The sequence below is a fragment of the Balearica regulorum genome, chromosome 2 (assembly GCF_011004875.1).
Source record: "Balearica regulorum gibbericeps isolate bBalReg1 chromosome 2, bBalReg1.pri, whole genome shotgun sequence".
NCBI classification, from domain to species: Eukaryota; Metazoa; Chordata; class Aves; order Gruiformes; family Gruidae; genus Balearica; species Balearica regulorum.
This window is the reverse complement of record NC_046185.1, coordinates 111,471,820-111,495,679: the sequence shown is the minus strand read 5'-3', so window position 1 is coordinate 111,495,679 and position 23,860 is coordinate 111,471,820. Positions and strand designations below refer to the sequence as shown.

Below are 23,860 nucleotides of genomic sequence, written 5' to 3'. Positions count from 1 at the left end.
TGGGATGCAAAAGCTGTAACTCTATGTAGATTACAGCATACACAATCTCTACTCACGCATGAAGGTCCTTTGCGCAAATGCCATTATTTGTATGAGTATTGCAATGTCTTCTGTTTTCCTTATGTTTTCTAGCATATATCTTGCTACCTGTCTTCCTATAGACTAAATAGACCCATTCAGTCAAGACTGCATCCAAAAACGTGGCTTGGAACTGCAACCTACACACATTCAGAAGTTCTGTCCTAATAGGAACCAAAAACATTGAAAGTATAAAATATCCCTTTACTTCAATGATGTCATGTCCACTCATACAAGCTGGGGATTTGTCCTTGCAACTGGAACACAGCAACAGATTTCCATTATCTGAACCACACGTAACAGAGTTTCCATTCTGCAAGATATTATTAATATGCATCAAATGCATTAGCAGCGTATCTCGTCTCTCCCTATCCCTCCCAAAATCCAAATCAGGAAGTATAATATTTGTAAGCTTTCAAGAACTGAAGCCTGCACATTAATTTCTGGTTTAAGTCCAGACTACTTGTGTGGGTTTATTATGTTTCTCAAGTGGATTCAAGGTATGTTACATTACTGTAAAATCACTATGCACACTACTAGTGCAGTAGGAGACTGATAACAGAAATTGAATTAAAAAATCCTTCACTATCAAGTAAGAGAATGAAAAGAGTTTCCCTGCCCAGTTCCACAGCGATCTGTCTTGCCTGATTCTTGTAAAAGTTGTTGGTCAATCAACTACTTCACACTCCCATGCATGTGTTCCACAGGGGTAGCTATCTACATTCCCATGCGTTCCAGAGGTGAACCTCCCAACTCCCACAGTCCTTGAGCTATGGCATGCAGCCAACACCGGGCAAGAAGAAACTGCATGCTAACAAAGATTTTTAAAAGCTGTGGGACAACAAGGTGGTCTAATACTATTGTATTGTTCTGTACTACCAAGCAAAAGTCAACAGTCACCACCTTTTCTTGTCCCCAGCTTTTATTTCCCTTGTTGGAAGGAGCTGAGTACATCCCAAAAAGCATCTTATGAGTAGAGGGGAGTGCTCTGCATAATCTCTTTTGGCTGATCAAAAGCAGCAGCAGTGAGCAGTGTGGAATGGGGTGCTCTCTCTTCCTCCTTCACCAGAGAAAGGGAGACAGATTAGAGGTCTGAAAGATGCTGCAGTGTGTAAAGAAGGCTCTTAATATTAGGGAAAACTAAGCCAGGATCCCTGAGAATTCAGCAAACTTCTTCACCTTAGAAGTGGTCTCAAAGTCTACTGGTCTATGATATACAAATTGTAAGCATGGCTATCACTCTCTAAAAAGGAGGGGAGCATGCTCTCCTAATGGAAAAACAGATGTAAACCTTTAATTAACAGAGAGCTCATCAGGGAAATACTCACCCTAACAATGAAAGTGAGTTACTGATTGTAAATAGAAAAGGACATTTTCAAAAGTACTCAAGCCCTGCTGGAAATAAAATTTATAACCTGTTTTCAGGAGCTGTCCTGTTCCTTTCCCTACTTACTTTCAAAGTTTACTTTCAGACTTGACGTAACCCTTGTACATTTGGCAACCAATGCTTTGGCCCTCCAGCCTCATGAGGAGGTTTACGTTGACTCCCACTTCTCTATCTGCATGGAGACCTTTTGGGTCAGCCCAGGAACAACCCACGTGGTTCCTTTTGCAGGACTGTCTATATTTCTAGAAAATGTCACTTACTATCCATGGCGTGAAGATATTCCATATGAAGAGCACCGGCTCCAGCAGTGGCAGCTGAAGGAATGATGTCTGCATACGGGCTGCGCTGGCCTGCCAACAGAGCCATCTGATGATAATATTCAGCTGGACTGACGCCAGCATGTGGAGCTAAAAACACAACATAAAAAGGACCATTAATGATGTAAGATAAATGAGAAGGAAAGTTTTATCACATTGCTGGTTCCTCTGGCTATTAAAACAGCTTGTTTATTTTTTAATGTAATGCAACATCTGCAGTATGCCCCCACCGGTCAATATATTTCAACCAATGGTACTGCAAAGACACCATTCAAAAACCAGCAAGATATAAAATATTAATGAGCTCGGTGATCTCATTTTTTTTATATTTATTAGTAAGTGACTCAAAAAGTGACAGGCTGACAGCAGTGGAAACCAGTATGATTTATTTAGTGACATAAAAAAGCAGGAAAACCTTCCTGGAGCTTTATTCCCATTTACCTCATCCCTGGCCCAAAGAACTCCATCTCTGAAGTAACAACACAGCTGAACTTCCATAAGCATTCAAGTTTCTGGAGTCTCTGCTTAGAGGCCCAGAAGATTTTCACTCACAGTGGCAGTTTATTTATAAGTTTAGGAGTAAACAAGGACAAAGCATGTTTTCAGGACAAATACCGGTTGTCCATGAAGACCGCAGGGGCAGGTTTTTTGGAGGACAGACTGAGGTCAATGAATACGGCCGTCCCATCCTTCAAAGTTCATATTTAAGTGTACTTGACATACAAGTATGTTTGCAGAGTCAAAACCACAGACCGGATAGGCTCTACATCCTACGTCGGTGAGCTTATGAGTGATGTAGTCCTCTGATAATGACATACATTAGCCTTTCTCTCCTGTAAAAATCATGTACAGGCTTTCTCTTCCCCTGCAGTTTTCAAGCATGCCATCAACTAATGGGCAACTCTGGACAAACACAAGAATCCACATAATTTTAGTATCATCTCATCTCAGCAGGCTTCAGTTTCTACAGTAAGTAGAGGGTCATTACATGGGCTTGTGTGAGAAGTACTCATAAAATAAGCTGGGCTCCATCTCCTTGACCCTGACTCCAACTTGCTATGTGACCTGAGGCGAGCAGCCTTCCTCTCTGCTCTCTACTTGTCCCACTTGCAAAACAGTTAAAATTTCCTTACATTCTGCTCACCAGAAGATGGTACATATGTTTGCATAAAACACTTCAAGTTCCTTAGGTTAATGAGCTACACTCCAACAAATTAATTTTATATTCTTTCGTATTATTTAACGAGAAATTTCTTCGATCCCAGCAACTGAATCTTGAATGGAAACAAAATTTTAAGCTGAAATTCTTTGAATTACCAACTGAACACGAATATTATTACTTACACAATATTACTAGAAAGGATTATTTATGTTTACATTAGAGAATCCAAGCCTAAATGCAAACCTTAGAAGCAAAGAATCAACATTTACACTAAATGGCATTGGAGTTTGGAGAAAAGTTTATTCATCAACAGCATTTCCAAAGTGTATAATCTGTCATTATTTTTACCAAAGAAAATGGAAGAATGTGCTTTTGATGTTACGATGTCAAATATAACCAATTTCAGGAAAGGTTCAGAAAAATGAAAGTACATCAAAAAAAGAACAGGAATGGCATAAAACCTGAGCTCAGTTAAAGGTTGTTGGTATTTTTTCCAAATTACAAATTGATTTCTCAATTAAATATAATCTACTTCAGCCTCTACCACTTTCTGTGAAATGGCAAGAAAAATATTCAGACTAAATTTTAAAAGAGGAGTAACTCACCCTGAATCACTGATTTTCAAAGTTTTACAGTAGTAGACAACCACCATATCTTTCCAGACACACTTAAAATACTTCCTGAGCTTTCTGACATAAGTGTCTGGGTTAACTAACAATAACATTGGCTGCAAAGTTTAAAATGAACTGCTGCAGAAAACATAGTGAGCACATAATTGCATTACTAAATGTTCCATATGCTGAGAAATGCTCTGGTGCTCTTTAAAGATCATTCCTTACTACCTTCTTCAAATATAAAAAATTAGCCTACTAAATGATGTATTGCATGAAGGGTAAATGAAGGGTAAACGGGAAGGCCCGCAGCCCTGAATTTTCTCCTGTTTATTCCTGCGTAGCTTCAGCTTTGCTCCTGCTTTTTTTGCCAAGGGGACGCATTTGCTTCTGCATTGCGGGCATTGCTGGGCTTCGTTTGAGCACTCTGCTCTGCACACACCACCCACTCAGTCCTTACCCTTGCGCTGAGCCCTCTGTGTTACTCAGAGGAGTCCTCGGCCACCCCTGGCCCGCCGGTTCTGCTAGGTAAGGTGAAGTGACAGGACAGAAGACAGTCTACCATTACTGCTGCTGTGGCAGTCATTAATTGCAGCTGGCAAGACTTGTAGTGAACATGTAACTGCTCTTCGTTATGTTCCAGATTGTTTTGGCTCCTGGCCATCCCCAGATTTGTGAGTCGACAGACTGAGCCCAATAGTACACTGACCTAATTATCTAAATGGCCTAAAGCAATTAGGGTAGCAAGAGAAATCTCTCTATGACTTTCAGAAGAACAGTAACAACTTACAAGTTTTCATAGTTCAAATGCTATACGACTTAAGCCACGGCGTCCATTATGTTATTAGTACATTATGCGCATGTACCCCTTTAAATCATAGAGGGTTTTTTTATTTGCATTCTAGTAGTGCCCAAGCTGTGACTTGGACTATCTGATCCCAGAAACCTACACCTGAAAAAAGCATTTCATTGTATACCTGACTGATGACATACAAACTATGGATTCCAGAGAACAAATTTAACAGCTTTTCAATAAGCATGTTGTTTTCCTGAAATATCTCCAATACCTCAATCAAGTTACTGTATTTTCACGAGGTGCTGCGCAACACCTGGACTGCGGTAACTGATCAAAGATGAGCTGTGAGCCTAGAGGAAACAAACTAAGACATATTTGTTTAAAACCCAAAGAAAGAAGCTTAAGCTAGTAAGTTTATCTTGTACTTAGAAAAGGCTAAGGTTGTATATACAGTCAGTGATCAAAGCTCAGAGGATGGGCATTAAGACAGAGCTTACTCAACTGTGTTGCCCACACTAGAGCGTCTCGTGCCACCTGAAAGCCCATGGGTATCCGAGGCACCTACATGAGGCTGGCAGGTATGAGACAGGCCTTAGAGGAGAAAACTGCCTTTCTGAGGTGGCAGCTGGAGTTGAGGCAAGGTATTTCACAGACCCGAACTGACACCAAACACCTACGTTGTAGACAGATGAATCTCAGCACTGCCACAGTTATGACGGAGCTCCAGGCTCAGCTGGTAACATGCAAGTGTCCATATTTGGGTGAAATGAATAGTTCTCCAAGGCTCCACTGACTGCACTACCTAGAACTCACTGGACTCTAATCGCAAAACAGCACACCAAAATCTCAGGCAGATTTCTGTACTCTAGAGACCTAAATTTAGGTGCCAGAATCTGGAACTAAATTCTACCCTGAGACATCCTAGAATTTCAGAGATATTCCACTTGTGGCCTTGTGAATATGGCAAAGCACCTCTAGGAGATCTCTGCCCCTCTTCTGGAGTGTCATCTAGGTGCTGGGTAAGATACTCCAGTGTATCTCAGATAGCACTATGTGCCTACATCTACGCCAACGAATTCAGCATTGTGTACCTGAGACCAAGAACGTACACAGGTTAATGTCAGATGGTTGTGTGATAGGTGGCTTCTTTCCCCCCCTTTCTTTCTGTGTGTACCTGGGGCATACCGTAAGCATAAATGCAATTCTGCAGGAATGTGATCTGAAGATTTCTGAAGGAAAGATAGTACAGTGTTCTGCATATTAGCTTTTGTGAAAAGCACAAATACACATTTGCAAGAGTTTTCCCAATTTATGCCATTATATTATAGCTATATCATGTTTATCCTACATCAAAAGCTCCAAGCTCCCCGAGTCAAAATATGTATTTCTGAGCATCCAAATTGTTCCTTCAAAATATACATATTTTTTTAATATTTGGCAGAACTAAAAAGGGTAGAATTAACAAGGATTCATATAACATCCAAAGTGCTGCTAGGAAAGCCCTATGTGCATGCCATACACCTTGACTGACAATAGGTCATTAAAATTTATTCTCATAAGAATATGTGCCCATAACTAATGTATTAACTGTAAAGGTATATGTTCTTATAAGCGAAGATTAATTAGTTATCCGTTTGGATAGGGTGCACCACTCATTTTTCAAATTCAGCTAAAGGCAGTTTAACTCTGTTTGGTAAGTTTCTGCATACACTAGGAAGATCTTTCCCATAGTTAAAATAATAGTTCAGTTATTTTCACTGCATATTTGTTTGTGAGCATGTTATATTTTAGCTCTCTTCAGCAAATGTTACAATTTTGAAATGTCAAACTACTTTATTACTGAAAAACCTACTGCTAACAAGACTGAGCCTTGTTGCAACTCTATTCAATGCTCACTTCAGCAAAATTTCCAATGAAACGAATAGGAAATGTGCCAGGGTAATGACAAGAGTGATCGCGGGACATCACTTCAACCCAAATAATGTGGGAAGTAATAACCATAGTCACACCAAGACCTAAAGCATCGATATTTCAAATATATGGCCCACTATTTAAACTAAAGGGGCCAGTCCTGATCATCAGGCACTTCTTCTACATCAGCATAATTTCATTTGGCCATATTGTTGGGTAGGGTAAACTGAGATAATTCTTCATAACTTTAACAGAACTATTGACTAAATATAACAAGTCAGTGCATGCTTTACATGATTGAAAAATACTATTTTCATTAACAAGCCTTTCGCACCTAAAGAACTCCATGGTAATACACTGATGTACACTCACAAAGAATCTGGCTCGATTCAATGTAGATACAGTGGATTTTTTGGGAGATCAGAATCACACACTGGGTCAGCTCCACAATCAAAAGATATCACAAGACATACACCACCCTTCCAGCTTAAATTTTGAATGAGGCAGGGCTCTTTTTTTTTTTTTTCCTTCTCCCTGAAGTTTCAACATTTGTGAGATGTACAAATGAGCTGTGATCGGCTGATGAAGTATTGAAACATTTATGACATAATGAATATGTCTGACAAACCTGCTGAAGCTGCTTTGTACGAGGGGGAAAAAAATGTTGACAAGATTAATATAACTTAAGTTGCTACAATGACAGAAAACAGGAAGCCTGTCTTAACCCACCGTCTGTTGGGCTGAGTCCGCGGGCTGCTGAGATCATGGAGAGGGACGGGCTGCTGTGCAGGGACCTGATGTAGTCCATGTAGGGGTTAATGTATGGGTGAGGGGTGCTGAAGGGAGACTCCGATGTTGCAGCTGGATTTCGGTGCGGGGAAATTCTAAGGAACGGAAGCTCAGAGTATGTCGGGCTACTAGATAAGGCAGAAGGCCTGGAAGTAGAAAGAAAGAAAAACAAACAAAAACCAGCCAGGTTATCTATATGATAAAGAAAAATACTGTAAAGGTAACACATTCATTTCTTGAAGAATAGCAACTGGGTTGCACATGTAACAACTTCCACTAAAGTCAACTGCCTGGAAAGAAAAAGGATAGGAAATGAATTCTTCTCTCTATCCATTATTAGCAACGTTTCTCTGACCAATTTTAACATGAGTTTATATTTGGTTTAATTTTACATCCCTCAACACTCTTTCCCAAGGAGTTCAGCAGAAAATCACTTTAATTAGTGCGAAATATGCACTCTGTATACCCCATATTAATTACTGCTGCAATATGGAAGACATACTGTGATGCTGAATCCTTTACATCTTCAAAACCACGTGGCTATTGGAAAAAGAGTTTTGAGAGCTGCACTGTGGGCACTCCCTTTATTTGCCAACTTGCTCCCTCTGAAAGTGCGAGATTACACAAGTCATTTCAGGAGACCTAAACTTTGTAAGCCATTACGACAGCTGTGTCCTTTGGAGCTTTTTTTTTGGTTGATTTCCCTTCCCATGAAAGATGCAGAAAACTTGGTGGCAAAGGAAGAAAGATAGCTGCATATGTTTGTTTTTAGCATGGCACCAGAGGCCGATGTCTTTAACAAGACCACATTAATTAGCTACCTCACTCTTGTGAAGGGAGAGCTGTGGTGCCTTCTCAAGCTACATGTATGAAGCTGTGATGAACCAAGGCTGAAAGCCGAGTTCACAGCTGACAAAAGATAAATAACCTCCGTCACCCGCCCCATCATCCCACCCTGTTGATAAGACAGTGTCCAGGCTCTGCATGGAGACCCTTCTCTCACAGCATCCCACCTCCAAAGGCACTGGAAAAAGTCCAAATTTCATCAGAAGGGGTTGGAGTGCCTGCCCTTGCCAACCTGCTCTTTGGCAAAAGACAATGATTAAGCCTGTCATGTATTTGCTGTAGTCCAACTGGTTGACCCGAACTAAATGCCTTTTTGTCCCTGTTTTTCCAATTAATTTAGCATATATACAGCACAGACACAGGCAGCAGCTGTGAGAGCAGTGAGGGCAGCCTGTTCCTTTGATGCTGCTGGCTTACAAAGAATAATAAAACAAGAAATGTATTTTCTTTCCTTTAACATACACATACTGCGATCAATGGAGATAGTTGTCATCACCTAAAAGGCCAACAGAACATAATCTTACATAGGAACCAATTTTGCCCTGCCATCGGCTCAGAAATGCTGGTGTTTTAGTGGGACAAAGATCAAAGTTATGCATTCCAAACACGATGTTGTCTTCCCTGCCACAAAATCCACAAGGGCTCATAAAATCTGAGGAATAAAGATTTTTCCTGTTGTACTTTTCTCCCTCTTTTCCCTTCCTTTCCCCTCCTCCTTATTTAGCTTTTGTGTGTTTCTTGCCCTCCTACGGCTTTCTGCAAGGTAAACCTGTTTAGCCTTCCCATATGAAACTACCTCCTAGCTCCAAAGTTTGTTAAGAGAGCTGCACTCGCGTACTAGCAGCAGGTACCGGCAGCGCGCTCACTCCTTTGGCACCCAAGCAAGTGACCCACGTGAAGCCCAGCCACTCTCTGGTACGCTTTCATCATATTTAAAATGACAAGCTGAAACCAGAAGCCGTTTTCCACCACTGTGCAAAACAGGCATCTCTTTTCCTCAGAGCACTTTTTCTCTGCGTGGTTTTGAAGCACCTTTGTTATATGGTGGAAACACAGCTTTACTCTTGCTAGTCCTGTGAAACCCGACCAGCCATGAAGCGTTTGCTGTCTCACAGTTGCCGGTGAGGCTGAGTGCGGAAGGCAGGAGCCTTAAAACTCATGGTGGTGTACAAAGCAAAATTACCACAGCTGGATATCACATTACAGAGTGAATTTCCCATTCTGGCAGTAAGGAAAATACAGTAGTATAGCAAATTTAATACAAGAGTAACAAAGGAACTAAGTTTGGATGTCATTTTACAACTCATTTTTTCTAATGTGATCTCAACTCAGAAAGCGTTAGAAACCCAAAGAGCATGCAAGCAAGCAGGAGCCCTGGCCTTATCTGGAGTATATTGAACAGAAAACTGTTTAAAAGCTTTTGCAAGAAGGCTAAAAGTCTGTATCAGCTTCAGCGATTCACTCTCCAGCTGGCCAACAGCCAAATGCTGCCGCAGGAGCAAGATTAAGAGCCAGGCTGTCAGCTTCTCCCTCCAGATCCAATGGGAGCCATTCAAGGACACTGGGACTCAACTGCTTCTCCTCCTCCTCAGCCCTGCCTCTTCCTCTCTCCACTCCTCTGAGCTCCTCAGTTTTCCAAGGATGTTAGGGAAAGGGTGCTGACCTGGGTAACATCAATCTACAGCAGGCATATAAACTGTATTATCAGAGGCAGAAATAAGGAGTCATCAGATTCCACATAAAAGTCTCAGCTCTGGACTCTAACTTTTACTAATCTCTCTCTAACATCTGATTTTCATGTGCTGCTGCTAACTTCTCCGCTCACTTCCAGCCTGTACTTTTCTCACTCTTTTGTGTTTCTGGACTCACCTTTCCCTACAGTCCCATTTTCCCTCCTGCTTCTGTCTGCTCTCAGCTCCCACTGTCTGAGCCCTCCTGATTTATTCCAATAGATATCACATATTCTTCCCTTCCTTCCCCTCCATGATAAACTTCAATATTTCCTCCTTCAATTAAAATATGACTTTTAGAAAGGGTGCAGCCAAACACACTTACTATTAGCTATTACTTTCCAGCACTGCAACCTCTTTGTGTACCAATAAAGAATGGCTTTTGTCCCATGTACCTAACAAACAGTACAGCCCAAGAGCAGCTCTGAGACGCTCCTTCAGTGACAAGCAAATCAAATCTCTGGATGTGGGTGGCAGTCTCCCCATCATCTTTATTTCACATGTACTTTGTCCCCGGCCTTGGCAAATTGTGCTCTGCCCTGGGTGTGAGGCTACTTCATGGGACACAATGAGGTTTCAGCATGAGAAAAGGCAGGGACGTTTTTAGTGATACTGCTTGAAACTTCATGCCTTGTTCTGCATCCTCTGCTACACAGGGGTTTTCCTGTTCAATGACATACTCAGAGCACTAAGGCTTCCTTCAGAGACAACGAGCAGAGCAGATGCATGCTCTTTTCTGAATCAGGATCTTTGTGTTTATTCCCAGAGATCCTGCAAACTCAACTCAAATTTAATACAAAGCCTACATACTTTCAATACTTATTTGAAAGTTAGAGGTTTCCAGGTTTGGGAGTAAAACAGATCCTATAGCTGTGTGTCATCACTGCAATTTTTATCCTGGCACAGTAGGCAGATTATATTACTTTCTCAGTAACATTGATTACGTCTACACTCCTGATGTAAAAGAGAAACAGCAGAGAAGGGGGCTGGCTACAAAGACTTCTCCTCCTTTCTGTCCAGCCTGCCTTTGTGCTCACTGCTGAGGTGCTGAAATACCATGACTGCCACACAGCTTCCAGGTCTTCCCACTCCCCACCCGTCTCCAGCCTGCCAAATTCTGCCTGTCCGTTGCTCTGGAGAATCTCAACTACTCAGCAGGAGAACGGCACACACATGCCAAGGCAGTGAGATCAGTGTAAGGGCAAGCAGGTGTATTTTTTCTTATTAGTTATGACACTTCTTTTGATGAATGTTGCTGAGGTGTCTGCACAGTCTTAAAAACTTACGTGGTCACACCAGTTCAGCAGCTGCGAACAGCATCAGATGTACAGCAAACCACAAAACGTGTGAAGCCACTTTTTTTTTTTTAATGCTTTTTCTGACCACTGCTGAACCACAGGTGAGCTGTGTGTAAGATTTCAGTTATTACTCATGAAAACAGTGTGTCATTTTGTTTTGTTGCTTACAGCTGCAACAGATGAACTCTGCACAAGACAACTGGTCAGGAGCAGGTTTAGATTCTAGCCGCCACAAAACCTGCACAAAGTGTAATTCCCTTTTCAGCGCATGCAGCCCTTTTTTTAACTGGGGAAAGAAGATTATGGGAGAGTTGATGCGGCAAGCATGAGCGAGTTGTTACACATATTTCAAAATGATCTGCATGCACAGATCATTACCTAGTATTATCCTGAAAGGATCACACTTTTTTTCCCCCATCAGCAGACAGAAGGGGGGTAGGGGGGTTCATACCACATACTTTACGTTGGTTTTTGTACCTAACCATTAGCCAGTTTTTCAATGAAGAAGATCAGATGCTCCAAATCCAAGTGGAAATCCTATCCCTTTCTTTGGTAGTCATGGAGTGGCTAACTCGTGCAGGCGAAATACTGCTGTGTGGCTATGACTAGAGGCAAAAAGCCCCAGGTAGGTAAGCAAGCACAGAGCTTGTCAACAACCTGGCCCTTCAGCCACCCTCTCAGTGCCATCTGACAGGGCTCAGGAGCTCGATTTCCAGTCTCTACCCACATCCCTGGTGCAGTGGGGTGAGGTGTGGCAGGTGCTGGATTAGCTCCAGCTATTAGGCTAGACAAGGCACGGAATATTTCCTACCTTACCGCATTTTTCCCTTTAATTTGCACCTTTCCTCCCACCTATGTTCCTGAACTGCTCCTGTCGCACGAGGTGGAAGGAAACTGCAGGTGGGAAGATACAACTTCCTTGAATTCTGACCATTCAATAAACTATGTGGCAATTTTGAGCCTCTGAAAAATTAAGACTGACAAAAACATTAATGGGTTTCTATTTTCCCAGCTAACAGACCTGTAACTGTTCAGAGATTTCATATCAAAACAAGAACACTGAACTCCAATTTCCCACTCTTTTTTCACTCCCTTCCCAATTACATCACATATAGTTTTATCATTCATGTAGACCTAGTAAAGAGCCAGGCAGAGAACCAGCCCGAAGTACCATGAAACCACCTTACCTGGATTTACACTTGTAACTGAGTAAGGGTGGTTAGCCCAGGAACTGAAGGAGGGGAGGAGATGAGAAGAAGAGACCCAGTTCAGGGTGCTGGGGAGAAGCAAAGGCCAGCTGCTCTCTTAGGGAAGGCAAGCCAAGAGCCAAGGTTAACCCCAATGCAGGGAATACACCCCATGCCATCTGATCTAAGCTGAGCAATCAGAGCCAGGTGCTGGTAACAGGGTCCATCAGCAGTCTGAGACAAGCCAAAGTGACAAACCAGGTCCAGGGGAACCAGTCAAGTGCAGAAGGAGATAGGACCAAAGACAGGACAGCAGACAAGCTACATCATAGCTCTGAGAGGTCCATCAAGGAGAACAGCTACCTAGAACACAGGTCCCAAGCTCAACCAGGAGCAGGACCAGAGATGGGTGCTACCTACAGCACAGCTCAGACAAGGGCTAAAGGCCCCAGGCTGAGCTTAAAAGGGGCTTCTGGGTACATGGGGTGTGGGTGGAGGTCCCAGGTGAGGCTGTTCAAGACCAGTATGGCTTATTAGTGGCCTCAGGGTCTTCACACTGCGTTTCTTTGCTTTGGAGTCCTTGAATATGAATAGACATGCCAGAATATTGACACAGCACACATTGTCCCTGTTATTGCATCACTTGCAACTGTGAAAAGTACAGCGGGTCCTGGGGAGCACCGTGACCCCCATGCTTGTCACAGGGTGCTCTTCAATAGCAATGTTTCCTGGAAGCAGACGTAAAGCCACTCAGGACAGCCACAAAATTCTGTTTCACAGGAAAATCTGGATGAAATTTTGAAGTTGGTTTGGTGTTAGAGAAGTGATCTGTCACTTTGAAATGGTTTCCAAATAGTTTTAAGCTGTACTTGGGCAAAAACCTCTTCTATGTACAACCTATTTAAAAAAAAAAACAACCCCAAAAAATGGCGTTTTAAGCATTTCCTGATTTTAAAAGAAACTATAACTCCAGGACTGGAAATTTTAATGCCAAGTTTTGTCCTGATAAATTTTTAAATGGCTCTTTTATGAATCTGTTGAAAAATACATTTATATTGAAAACAGCAAGTGATCCTTAACTATAACATTGTAAATATGACACTGAGCTGAGGTTACAGATGGAACAATAATCTATCTCACAGAACAAAGCTTGTCAACGAAGTGCGATGAAATATTGTAACATAACCTAATTTATTATTGCCTTTTCATCCATCTTGTTATATTATGAAAGTGTCAAAGTTCAAACCTCGATATTTAATCATTTAACAGTACGTTATTCAATGCTGGAGCCAGCATTGATGGCATAACTCTCATACGAATGATATCTACACTGTTTCTTTGGTACCTGTTCAATTCAGCCCTGCCTGGAGAACTGAAAAAATGTTAAAAACTCATTAAACAGCCTATGATGCTTTTCTTTTTTTATTTCTTTCTGGGTTTTGGTTTGTTGGGTTTTTTTCCCCTTTCCTGGAATAATCTTCTGATGGCTGCCCCCAAAACATTCATGCTTTTATTTCTAGTAGATCCTGGAAAATGAACTAATGATAAGGACTTTCTTGTTATGTAGTGACTCCTATTTTAAAACACATGGCTCAATTCCTTTGGTAATACCTTCAAGGTTAAATGAGTATTGTTTGTTTAATGCCATAGTTGCTTGTACAGACTGACCCATCGGCACCAGCAGTGAACAACTGGCTAATAAAAGGTTTTTATATTAAGAAAGCTGAGCTGTAAGAAAGTAAGGCTTGATCCTGAAAATACAAGTGAGAACTATTCTAATTAGCCAAATTATTAGCCCAAATGATCAAGTTACTCCTTGCTGCTACAAGCACATACGTGGTTGTAGGTGCTTGATAAATCAGGCTCAGGCAGCTAACTATATGCCTAAATGACATGGAAAAATTAAGAGCCAAACAATCATCCTGCTTCTCAAAATCTTTAGTTGCTATTGTAGGGTTCAAACCTACATAAACTGCAGTCGATGGGAAACTGTCCACTGATTTAACTGATAAAATTCTTAAGCGATCATGGACATGATCTTCATAAGAACAAAGTGCTGACCCAATTCTGCTCCCCTGAGAGCCACCAGTAAAGCTTCCAATGTCTTCAATGCAAGGAGAGTGAGGCCAGCACTGAGTATTTCTAAAATGCAATTCCATGGTCCCTTTTGTCTTTGCACTTCTGATTGAATTTGTAAACAATCAAACCTATGTAGTATGGGAAGTCAATAATATCATCTTTTAACACTTTTTTTTCTCAGAAATTGTGTCTTAAAATAGGCAGTCCATTCCCCTAAAATCACTCACTGCCTTTAAGCCGCTATATTTCATTCTTGTACTAAGCAAAACTAAGCAAATGGTTTAGAACATTTAAAGAATTAAGAGTTAATTGAATACATAGAAATGTCAGAACACACTTCATGTAAAGGAGCTTAAGTGCAAGTACAAAAAGGTAAGCACTGTTAACTGTATTTTCTTAGTGGTGCAAATAAAGAGGGAAAATGAGAACATGGTTAAATCCTAGTATGAGAAAGAACCTTGGTGTCCTTGGTGTTCCATGTTCCAACATCTAGTCAATATTTTGCTCACTTTTCCGTCAAAATTCTCACTGGAACTGTAGTCAGTATGGAGTAGTCAGTCACAGAATCATGTTTGGTAGCAATCTTCCATTCTGTAGATGTATGTACAAATAAATCATGAGCGGGTCAGTGCCTACGTAGTTTACACATAAGAGGAGCTAGATCAGGGTTTAAGTTACACAGGCTCTGGTTTGGTTTCCATGACATATTGCTGTGCCACCTTGGACAAGTTTGTTGACTTCCTCATCCGCTCTTTCCTCATCTGTAAAACTGTGGTAAAGCGCTCAGAAAGCGCTTGGTATCTACAGTGGAAAGGTCAGACCAAGAGATGCTATGTTATTAATATTTTCTCATTGAGGCAAGGACAATGCCTTACAAAATGTGTACAGTTCTGGAATGCAAATTCCTAAAATATACTAAGAACCTCAGTTTGGGTTAGAACAAAATGTTTCTCCCTCATAAAGTTAAAAGGTATCGTTGCAGAAGAAAAAAAAAAGACACAAGTGACTGGAAGTTCATGGTGCTGGAAATCATGCACGACAATTAGCCAATGACCTACAGCAAAAGAATATTACTTTGGTTCCCCTTTCCTTCTTTGGGAACTGTTAACATTATGCAGTTACAGTTAAAAATTGGCTGCATTAATCAAGGCACTAAATCCCTAGTCAGTGACTGTATTCCTATTTTTCAACTGATGGACTGCCTGAATGCAGATCCAGCTTTTTTACATACATCCTCTGCTACTCGTAATACTTCATAAACAACCCAACCATCAGCTTGTGGATTCCCTCAAGAAGAGTTTATGCTGTAAAAAGCAATGAATATTCATTGCATTATTTAACATTTTGTTTACATAAGGTCAGCTGTAACATTGGTGACCTTCAGCCCGCAGTAACACCTGTATTGACTACAGTAAGCACCTGCTGCTTCAGATGCCACTGAGTCAAGGTACATTCATTTCATTACATGAGTCTTGACATGCATTCCTTGAACGTTGATGAAAACACAGTTTTGACTGATTTATTTTTTTCTTTTTTTTTTTTTTGCAAAATGCAAATGAACCCTTGTACTGTCTCCCAGTATTTTTCCAAGTCAAGCCCAGGCTTCTTGTTCTCCTCCTCACATAATGGTAATCTTCCCACAACAACCTGCCTCTCCTTTTCCTCTTCCTTGCATCCTGTCACCAACCTCTGTCACTGCCTCCCGGCACTCCTCTGAAACAGGCATCCCAGCTTGCCTCTCCTTCCTCCAAATCCTTCTCAGGACTGCTGCAAAGAAATCAGTGACTAGGGAGAGGTTTACGTGGATTTACTTGGCAATTTCTTTGCTTGTACAAACAAAGGGTGTAAACATACAAAAACGTGACCGACTATAACTACTCCCTCCAAATGCCGCTTGCCTTTTAGGCTTCCAGTGGAGGTCCTCTTGCAAATTTTGTGGCAGCTGAGTAACCTTTTACTGTCCCCAACTACGCAGCTGCCCCCCCCCCCCCCCCCCCCCCCCCCGCCACTCGCCCCCCCCAGCAATTACAGCCACCTCACCCCCCCGGCACAGGCAGCACATCTCTGCCACTAACCACTTTAGTGCCCGGTTTCAGTGAGCCAGAGCAAAGCTGCCAGACTGTAAACGGGGCAAAGGCACGCTGTCTGACCCTGCTGAGGGACAAGGGATAATCTTCAGGGTGAGGAAAACAGCTGGGCTGGTAACCCCCGGGGCCATCAGAGCCGACTCACCAGAGTTCATTTGCCAAAGCAGTTGGACCACGAGCTCTTCCTGGCAGAGCTCCTTGTACCTGCACAACACTCAGCAGAGCTCTGATCCTGCTCTGAGCTCTTGGATGTTGCAGCAATGTAAATAGTAAATAAAAGTAGCGCTAACAAGATACACTGTGATTTCCATCGCTTGCTTCTGGTAGAGCCTTACCAAGGCACTGCCTTACTTGCTCAGTTCACACTGACTTCTATGAACCAACCGTAAGTAGGATAAGGACCCAACACCTGCATAGCACCCCCAAGCTCAGTGCTGGTGAATTTTTCTTCCCCTGTCTTCAGCTGGTTCCAAGTTTATTGACTTGAGGTCATTAATATACCAAAGATAACATATTAATGCTGCATTTGACGCCGAACTCGTGATCACGAATATAAAACAGATGCACATGACAAGCAAATGTTATTTGAAAAGTGTTATTGGAGAAGTGTTTCTATATATTAGAGAAGAGGCTGCAATGGACCTCCACATACCATCCCCTCTCCAAACTATGCTGTAGCACAAACTGCAGCAGGAAAATCTAAAAGGTCTACAGCGTACTCATTATCTGTTGTTATCATTAATAACAGACTGAACAGAGAAATTACCAACTGCGTTCCTACAGCAAACTTTGCTGCTCTGCAATTCTCTTTTGATGCTCTAGAGGTGGTCTCATTTGCTATTCAAATGTTAGCCTCCTCTCGGTTACAAGCAGGGCCTGCCATCTCTTGAAGTGTTTAACCACAGCGGCACCATCATAGGAATATGTGGGCATATATAAATCCTGACGGCATTCATGTACCCCCTTGCTTCCTTCCTTTCCTCTTACTCTCATCCCGCTAAAGAGTGGGTCAAAGGAGTGTCAGAAGCTTTCTCACACTTAATGCTGTTAAGTCAGCTAATTGAATAAACATTTGTTTAACATTTGCTCCTATTTCACTAATGCATTGTGAGAATGAGAAGAATTTTATTCCCCTTCTCCCCCATCCTCCCCCTTCCTCAGGAGTGCCACTAGCTGTTATCGCAGTGACTAATGTGCTGTATGTGGCCATTATAGTCTTCAACTTTGAAATTACACCCAGGATGAACGATAGGCTCTGCCTGTATGCTGATTGGAGTTGGATGATGATTGATTAGAAGAAAGTCAGGCTACGTAGCCATGCAAAAAGAACTGAACTAAGCCACAAGCTTAAACACTAAAGAGCATTTCACCAGTGGCTTCAGAGCTATTAGATGTTTTCATACGAACAACATTTCTCACATCCAGGTTTGCGCATTTTATCTTTATTCTTTCAAATCCTGAAATTGCTTGGATAAGAGGGTTTTATATATATATTTATACACATTTCTAAGAGGAGCCTGAACTTTTAGGGGAAATTGAAGAGGCTTTGTGTCAAGTACAGCTAAATCCAGCCTTTCTATATCAAACCCCTGCTAGAAAATTACTGTGCAGATGATAAGGCTGAAAGATATAATAAAAAGTGACTCTACTCAATTTACACTGCAATATTGGTATGACTGAATATTTTTCATTCAGGTGACTGATAAAATCACTAAACTGTATTGCAGATAAATAAAGGAGGCTTCTGTCAAGAATAAACACCATTAATCATGAAGTCTCGCCCTCTGAGTGGCTGTGCTATGCAACTGCACAAATGCACCATCACAAGTGGCATGTGACCCAGTGACTCCTTTCTTCCCTCAGCTCCCTGGTGACTCTGTCTTCTTAAGAAACTTTTATTATTACTTTTTTTTACTGCCTTTACAACATTTGGAAGTCCTTTAATATCTTTTCCATTCGAGTTTACGTGCGATTGCAACTGAAATCTAAATTTCAGTGACGATACGTTCAGCTAAAAATTGATCCCCTGAGACAAATGAACCAATGCAGACTCTGGCCGCATTGCTGTAAATCCAGCGTTACAGTAAGAAGTCTGTATTTAAAATGGTGAAGATGAGATCGTTGTAATTCTACAGCTGAAACAAGTAGGAAAATTTTATCAGCTCTCCCAAGCCGCCTGCTTCCCCTTTTCTCCCAAAGCCACATTTTCTTACCAGTTTCATTACTTAGATTTGCTATTTCCAAATAGGTGCTGTGTTTCTTTTTGAACATTCAAATATGAAATTTCTCAGCATTGCAAATCTACCTGAGCAGAACTGATGGGTTTCCTTTCAAAAAGCAACTTAGATGCTGAAAGTGGACATGCACTGAAAGAAACTGTTATCCCGCAAAAGCACAGTCATACAAAAAGAAAACCAGACAACTTAGGTAACCTTTTTGTAACCTGTTTTAGAGTAAGTGATGATTCAATAGTGGCCATGTTATTAAGCCGGAATGAAGTAGTGCCCTACACACTAATGAGGTTAAAAAATGTAGTTAGGTCTTCATGTTAAAGGCACTTAGCAAGCAGTTTGCTTGGCAAAGACCAACTGTGTGTTGGAGCAGAGGACTAATCACACAGGCAGGAATCAAATCGACTGGAAGAATTAGGAGACTTGCGGCCCCGAGGAATGTAATTCATGCAGAAAAGCAGTTGTCAGAGTGAGGCCAGGGAACTGTGTGGGAAGAAAGCAAAATAAACAGCTCAACAAAGAAAACAAAGACACTCAAATAGTGGCTTTTCTAATGCTTGAGTACACTGAAACTTCAGTGGGTGCATATGACAAAAACCTCATCAAAGACGACCTCTATACAAGCAATACACCGGTGAATGGTGCACTGGTTCAAAAACACTCAGAAAACGCCTCAGGGTTTTTAAAAAATAACCTTGAAGTCGTTACGCACAACAGAGAAGGTGTACATATGTACATGTATGCATGACTGGGAGAAGAAGAAAAACATTCAAATGGTACAAACCTAAGAAGAGAGTTGAAATGGTTTCTACAGTTACTCCTGATTTCTCTCTCTGTCGTTCACAGATCAGAAGAGGATGCAGCCTGCATGCAAAGAGCGCTCCTGCCCATATGCAGCAATACTCTCGGTGGAAAAACAGCATTGCTAATTTGGATCCACTCCCGCAGCGCGAGGACCAGATTACTGCATCCACCAGGGGGATTACCTGCCCAAAAAGAAGAGCTTGAGGCTGGTCCTAAATCTCAACAAAACTCACGTGGTATTCACGGAAAGTTGTTCCTGCGATGGGTATGACCCGCGACAGTAAAATCAAACTTTGAAATAAATTGATGATGTATGAATTTCACAAATACTCTGTTCTCTCAAAAAAACAGTATTTTAAACTAATGGGTTATTAGTCCTATAATTTAATGTTTTGAAATTTTTAGAGCCTCTGTCACTGATGTTTTTCCTAAGCGCTCCCTATCCCGCACTGGAGAATGCCACGCTCGCTATTGTTTCAGCAAATTTCAGCCACTCTCCTTCCCTTAACTCCTTCCTCCCACTAAGGCAGTGGTAAGGCAGGCGTTCCTTCTCCTGGCACAGTACCCAAAGAGCCTCTCATGTTACCTAAAAAGAACACTGTCCTCAATGTCCGTTCTGTGATGCCAAGAAACGTTCTTTTTCCAAACTCAAAACCAAAGCAAACCAAACCCCTCAGCTTTCTATAAGTCACATCCACAATATTACAAAACTGAGATTCGGGAGGAGAGAGAAAGCTTTTCTTCAATTCTAATTTTATATGCAAAAATAAGATCGTAAATATTTAAACAAAAGCAAGTTGGCAATAACAAAAGACAAATTCAGTGACTGTCTCTCCTATTGCACTTGCTACCTCAATTTGGTTGTGAAGGGAATATTCGACCAAAATTCTAATTTTAAAGGACTACAATCCTGACAGAAACAGTGATGTGAAAGTTCAGCATTAATCATTTCTGTTGAGGTATGGCTGGATTTGCTTCGCATCTCTGTCCTAACATTAGCAGACAGCCCAAAACTGATATTCACAAGGATTAGTGACTGTTACCGAACAGAGGGAGTACCAGCTGGAATTTCTCACCTGACACTACTTGCAGCAGGAAAAAAAAATCATACAGACATACAGAAATTTCTGTAAAAATTTTCTGTACATACAGTTCATACACAAATTATTTTCTGAAATGCCTCCTTCACTCACCCCAAGACAAATTCATGATTTGAGGAAGAAAAGCCATTTTGAGAGTGCACCTCAATGACAGTACCAGATGTACAGCACACGTGTATGCTGGACCCAGGACTGGTACAAGGAGTGACCCTATGAAAACACAATTGCTTCTGAGCTTCTTCCATCCTCCCAGCACCACCACAAATAGCAAGCGAGCCATGGATCAGCACCAACATACATGAGGGGAGCAGGATTCACAGCTATATGAAGCAGAACTTATATCAAAGGTGAATGCTGCTAAAACTAAGTTGGGAGGAGGAAGAAAGATACTCTGCTAACAGTCACTTCTTTTATTTTCTCTGCCAGTTTCAAAGGTCCAGGTGTGGGAGCTGGCTGGGGTGCAAGCAAATCAGAGTGGGAAAACACTCAGCTCTCATGTTGGGCTAAGAAGTTTTGTCTCAGCCAGCCCAACTTCTTTATTTGATCCTGCAGGCACTGAAAGCCATTGTGGTGCTACATAATCGGCACTACAAGTGGTTCTCACAAATGGTGAATATATAACGGCTGGAACACCGTAGCCAACAGGAGAAACAAGAGATAAAGGCTTCACACTGCTGTTCTTGCTCTATTTGTGTGCAAAACTGGAGTTAAAAAAGCATTTCTTAGGCGAAGCTGTAACTTTGAACCTCAAGAACCAGAAATGAGTGGGAACACCACTTCTAATGTGGCTACGGGGGGAAAATAAGCGAAAAACAAGCACTAAGTGTAAAGCAAATGAATGTTCTGGCTGCACATTTTTTAGAGAAATAGTAAATTTGACTTTGAAGCTTTTGAAGTAAATGCACTATCTAAATTCTGGAAGCATTATTAGTTCTCTAAACAAAATAAGCAGCTAGGCATGCAGATGAAAACCACAAACGGGAACAAGCTGGCCACCTTTGGACATACCTGCACTAGCAGGATGACCTATGCATTTGCTACCTCAGCACCTTTGCAATTTAATTTAATCACAGGAGTACAAACACAGGTCCCACAAAAGATGTCAGGGTGGAAGCCTGACGTCCAAGGCATGAGTACGGCAAACCAAGACAGAGGCAGCTACGCAAGCTCTCTTGGTACTGTCTTGATGATGTACGCTGACAGTGATCTTCCAGGGTGAAGCAGAGAACACCTGATTGCCCCTGGTCATTCAGCTCCTGCTCTCCCCATGAAATCTGTCTACAATATTGTTAAATGGGGCTATTTCCATTGGTGGCCTCTATAAAGTGGACTAGACTATCAATCTTTTCTTCCACAGGCCAGTGGAAAAGGCATGATAAATCTAGGCTGAATTTCAACAGGAGATACAGGACTGAAAGATGTGTATCTTTAAAGAGATAGCCACTTAAATCCGATATGTTTAGAAATTCTCCCTCATGCGAGATACTCCCTAATTTTCTGTTGATCCTTAACACCAATGGTCACAGCACCTCATAAATAACCCTTTCAAGAAGAAGACAGGTCCTTCGGAAGCTTTGTATTCCTGGATCATGTGGCCTTCAGGATGTTTTGCCTCTCTGTCTATCCTCTGTGGGGTCTCCCTAAGATTACCAACCCCTATACAGTTAACTATAAATGCAGTCATAATCTGTTGTAGGATCAGACCTACACAGTCAGTGCTGGAAGGAACTAAGCAATACATTATTGCCTGGTCTTTAATAGCAACTTCATAGAGCCTCAATAAAAAGCTTCTTCTAAAATAAGGTCCAAAGTCCTTCTTTGGTCATATACAGCATCCTAAGAGGAAAAATCAAACAGCACAACATTTTTCTTTAAACTGTTTCCTCTATTAATCAATAACATCAGTCACAAATGTTGGCCCAGCCTACCCTGAGGCACACAGATAAAACACCCATTGAGCGCATTCCTTTGGGTGGTATTAGTCTTGTCTTTTTTTCTTTTTTTTTTTCCTAGCATCATATAATAGAGAATATGCAAGGGGCATATTCTCCCACATCTCAGAAGCACAGCTCACGCCAGCTCAAGAGCCAGCTTTCTGTTACAAATATGCAAACAAATATAGACATATACATACACACATATATATAAAAAACCATAGTGGGTTGAGTAAGGGGTGGCAAAAAGGGAAACAAGGTGTTACTTAACTTCTGGTTTTGATTCCTTTGGGAAACAAGTCTGAACTAAATTCAATCCATACTCCAAGATTATAGGACTGATGCCTTTGTTGGGGGAGGAGAGACTCTAAGTCGGGGAGAGATTGTGTGAGAGTGTGATGAAGATGCTCTGTGCTCCTACACCGCAGATGCACTCATTGCTCACATTTCATCCAGTTTATACCTACTCTCACTTTAGGGACTTCCAATTCACAACACAGAAATCTCACCAGTACACTTTAAAAAAAGAATGCAAAAAAAGAAAAAGAAAGAAAGAACGCTAAGACTGTAACATTTCAGTTCTCTTTGAAGCAAGATTTAACATGAGTGGAAGAATTGTACTGAAAAAAAGGAGTCTGTCACAGTCCAGTACCTCACAGGCCACTGCAACAAGTTTGACAGCAGCCTCTATAGAGTTGGCTTGCTTCTGGTTCACTGCACGTGAATACCACAGTCAATATCTGCTCACTCGACTAATACTGCTGACTACAGCACAAAGAACACAGGAATTTTGTCCAAGAAACCACAGGCTCAGAGCCTCTGAATGTGCACTATATTTAGAGTGTGCACTCTTTGCAGCTGATAACAGAATGAGATAATAGAAATTTCAAGCAGCAGAACTCTAGCATTGCAGCTATTCTGTGTATTTTTTGGTTGAATGTTAAATTAAGGTAATGAGCCACATGTTCTCAATGTTTTTGCACATGAATTTTTCATACTTGTTCACATTTTCCCTCCGATTTTTCCTCTTTCTCAGACTCTGCGTAGATCCTTACATTAGTTTTAACTGTAAAGGTCTAGAATTACTCAGTCCATGATAAATGCAAGCAAAGATATTCACCCTGTTATATAAAGAGGATGCATGCGCACACACACACACAAATACGCGCATTGGTACACTCATCCACACACAGGGAGCACCCCAAAAGCTCAAAGCCATGCCTAGTTATTTCTCAGTCTACAGAGAAATGTTACACACAAGAAGGTGTCCCAAGGCAGGACTTTGCCGGCCATTCATTTTGCTTCCATCATCTCTTAATTCATGCTGGTTTTAAAGCCCGCCGTAGGGAACCACTTCTCACTGGCAGCCAAGAATTCATCTAAGCATGGTTAACTGCCCAGATGGGGTAAATCAGCTAAGTGGCAGTGCTGACCAGTAGCGATACCTTACTGCTGATAAATCTAGGAGCTGTTTCTCCGCAACAACATAAGCCAAACCTCTTTGAGAATCCCT

At 41.6% G+C, this 23,860-nt stretch overlaps 1 protein-coding gene across 3 annotated transcripts in view; it reads right to left on the bottom strand.

Annotated features, from left to right (window-relative positions):
* Positions 1 to 23,860, bottom strand: part of GLI3 (GLI family zinc finger 3) — a 214,166-nt gene that overhangs the window by 63,472 nt on the left and 126,834 nt on the right. For all 3 annotated transcript variants that reach the window (XM_075745325.1, XM_075745327.1, XM_075745326.1), the window contains exons 5-6: positions 6,992 to 7,197; positions 1,726 to 1,872 (exon numbers count right to left, since the gene is read on the bottom strand). In XM_075745325.1, coding sequence (XP_075601440.1) covers positions 1,726 to 1,872; positions 6,992 to 7,197 — 353 coding nt within the window. The remainder of the gene's footprint in view (positions 1 to 1,725; positions 1,873 to 6,991; positions 7,198 to 23,860) is intronic.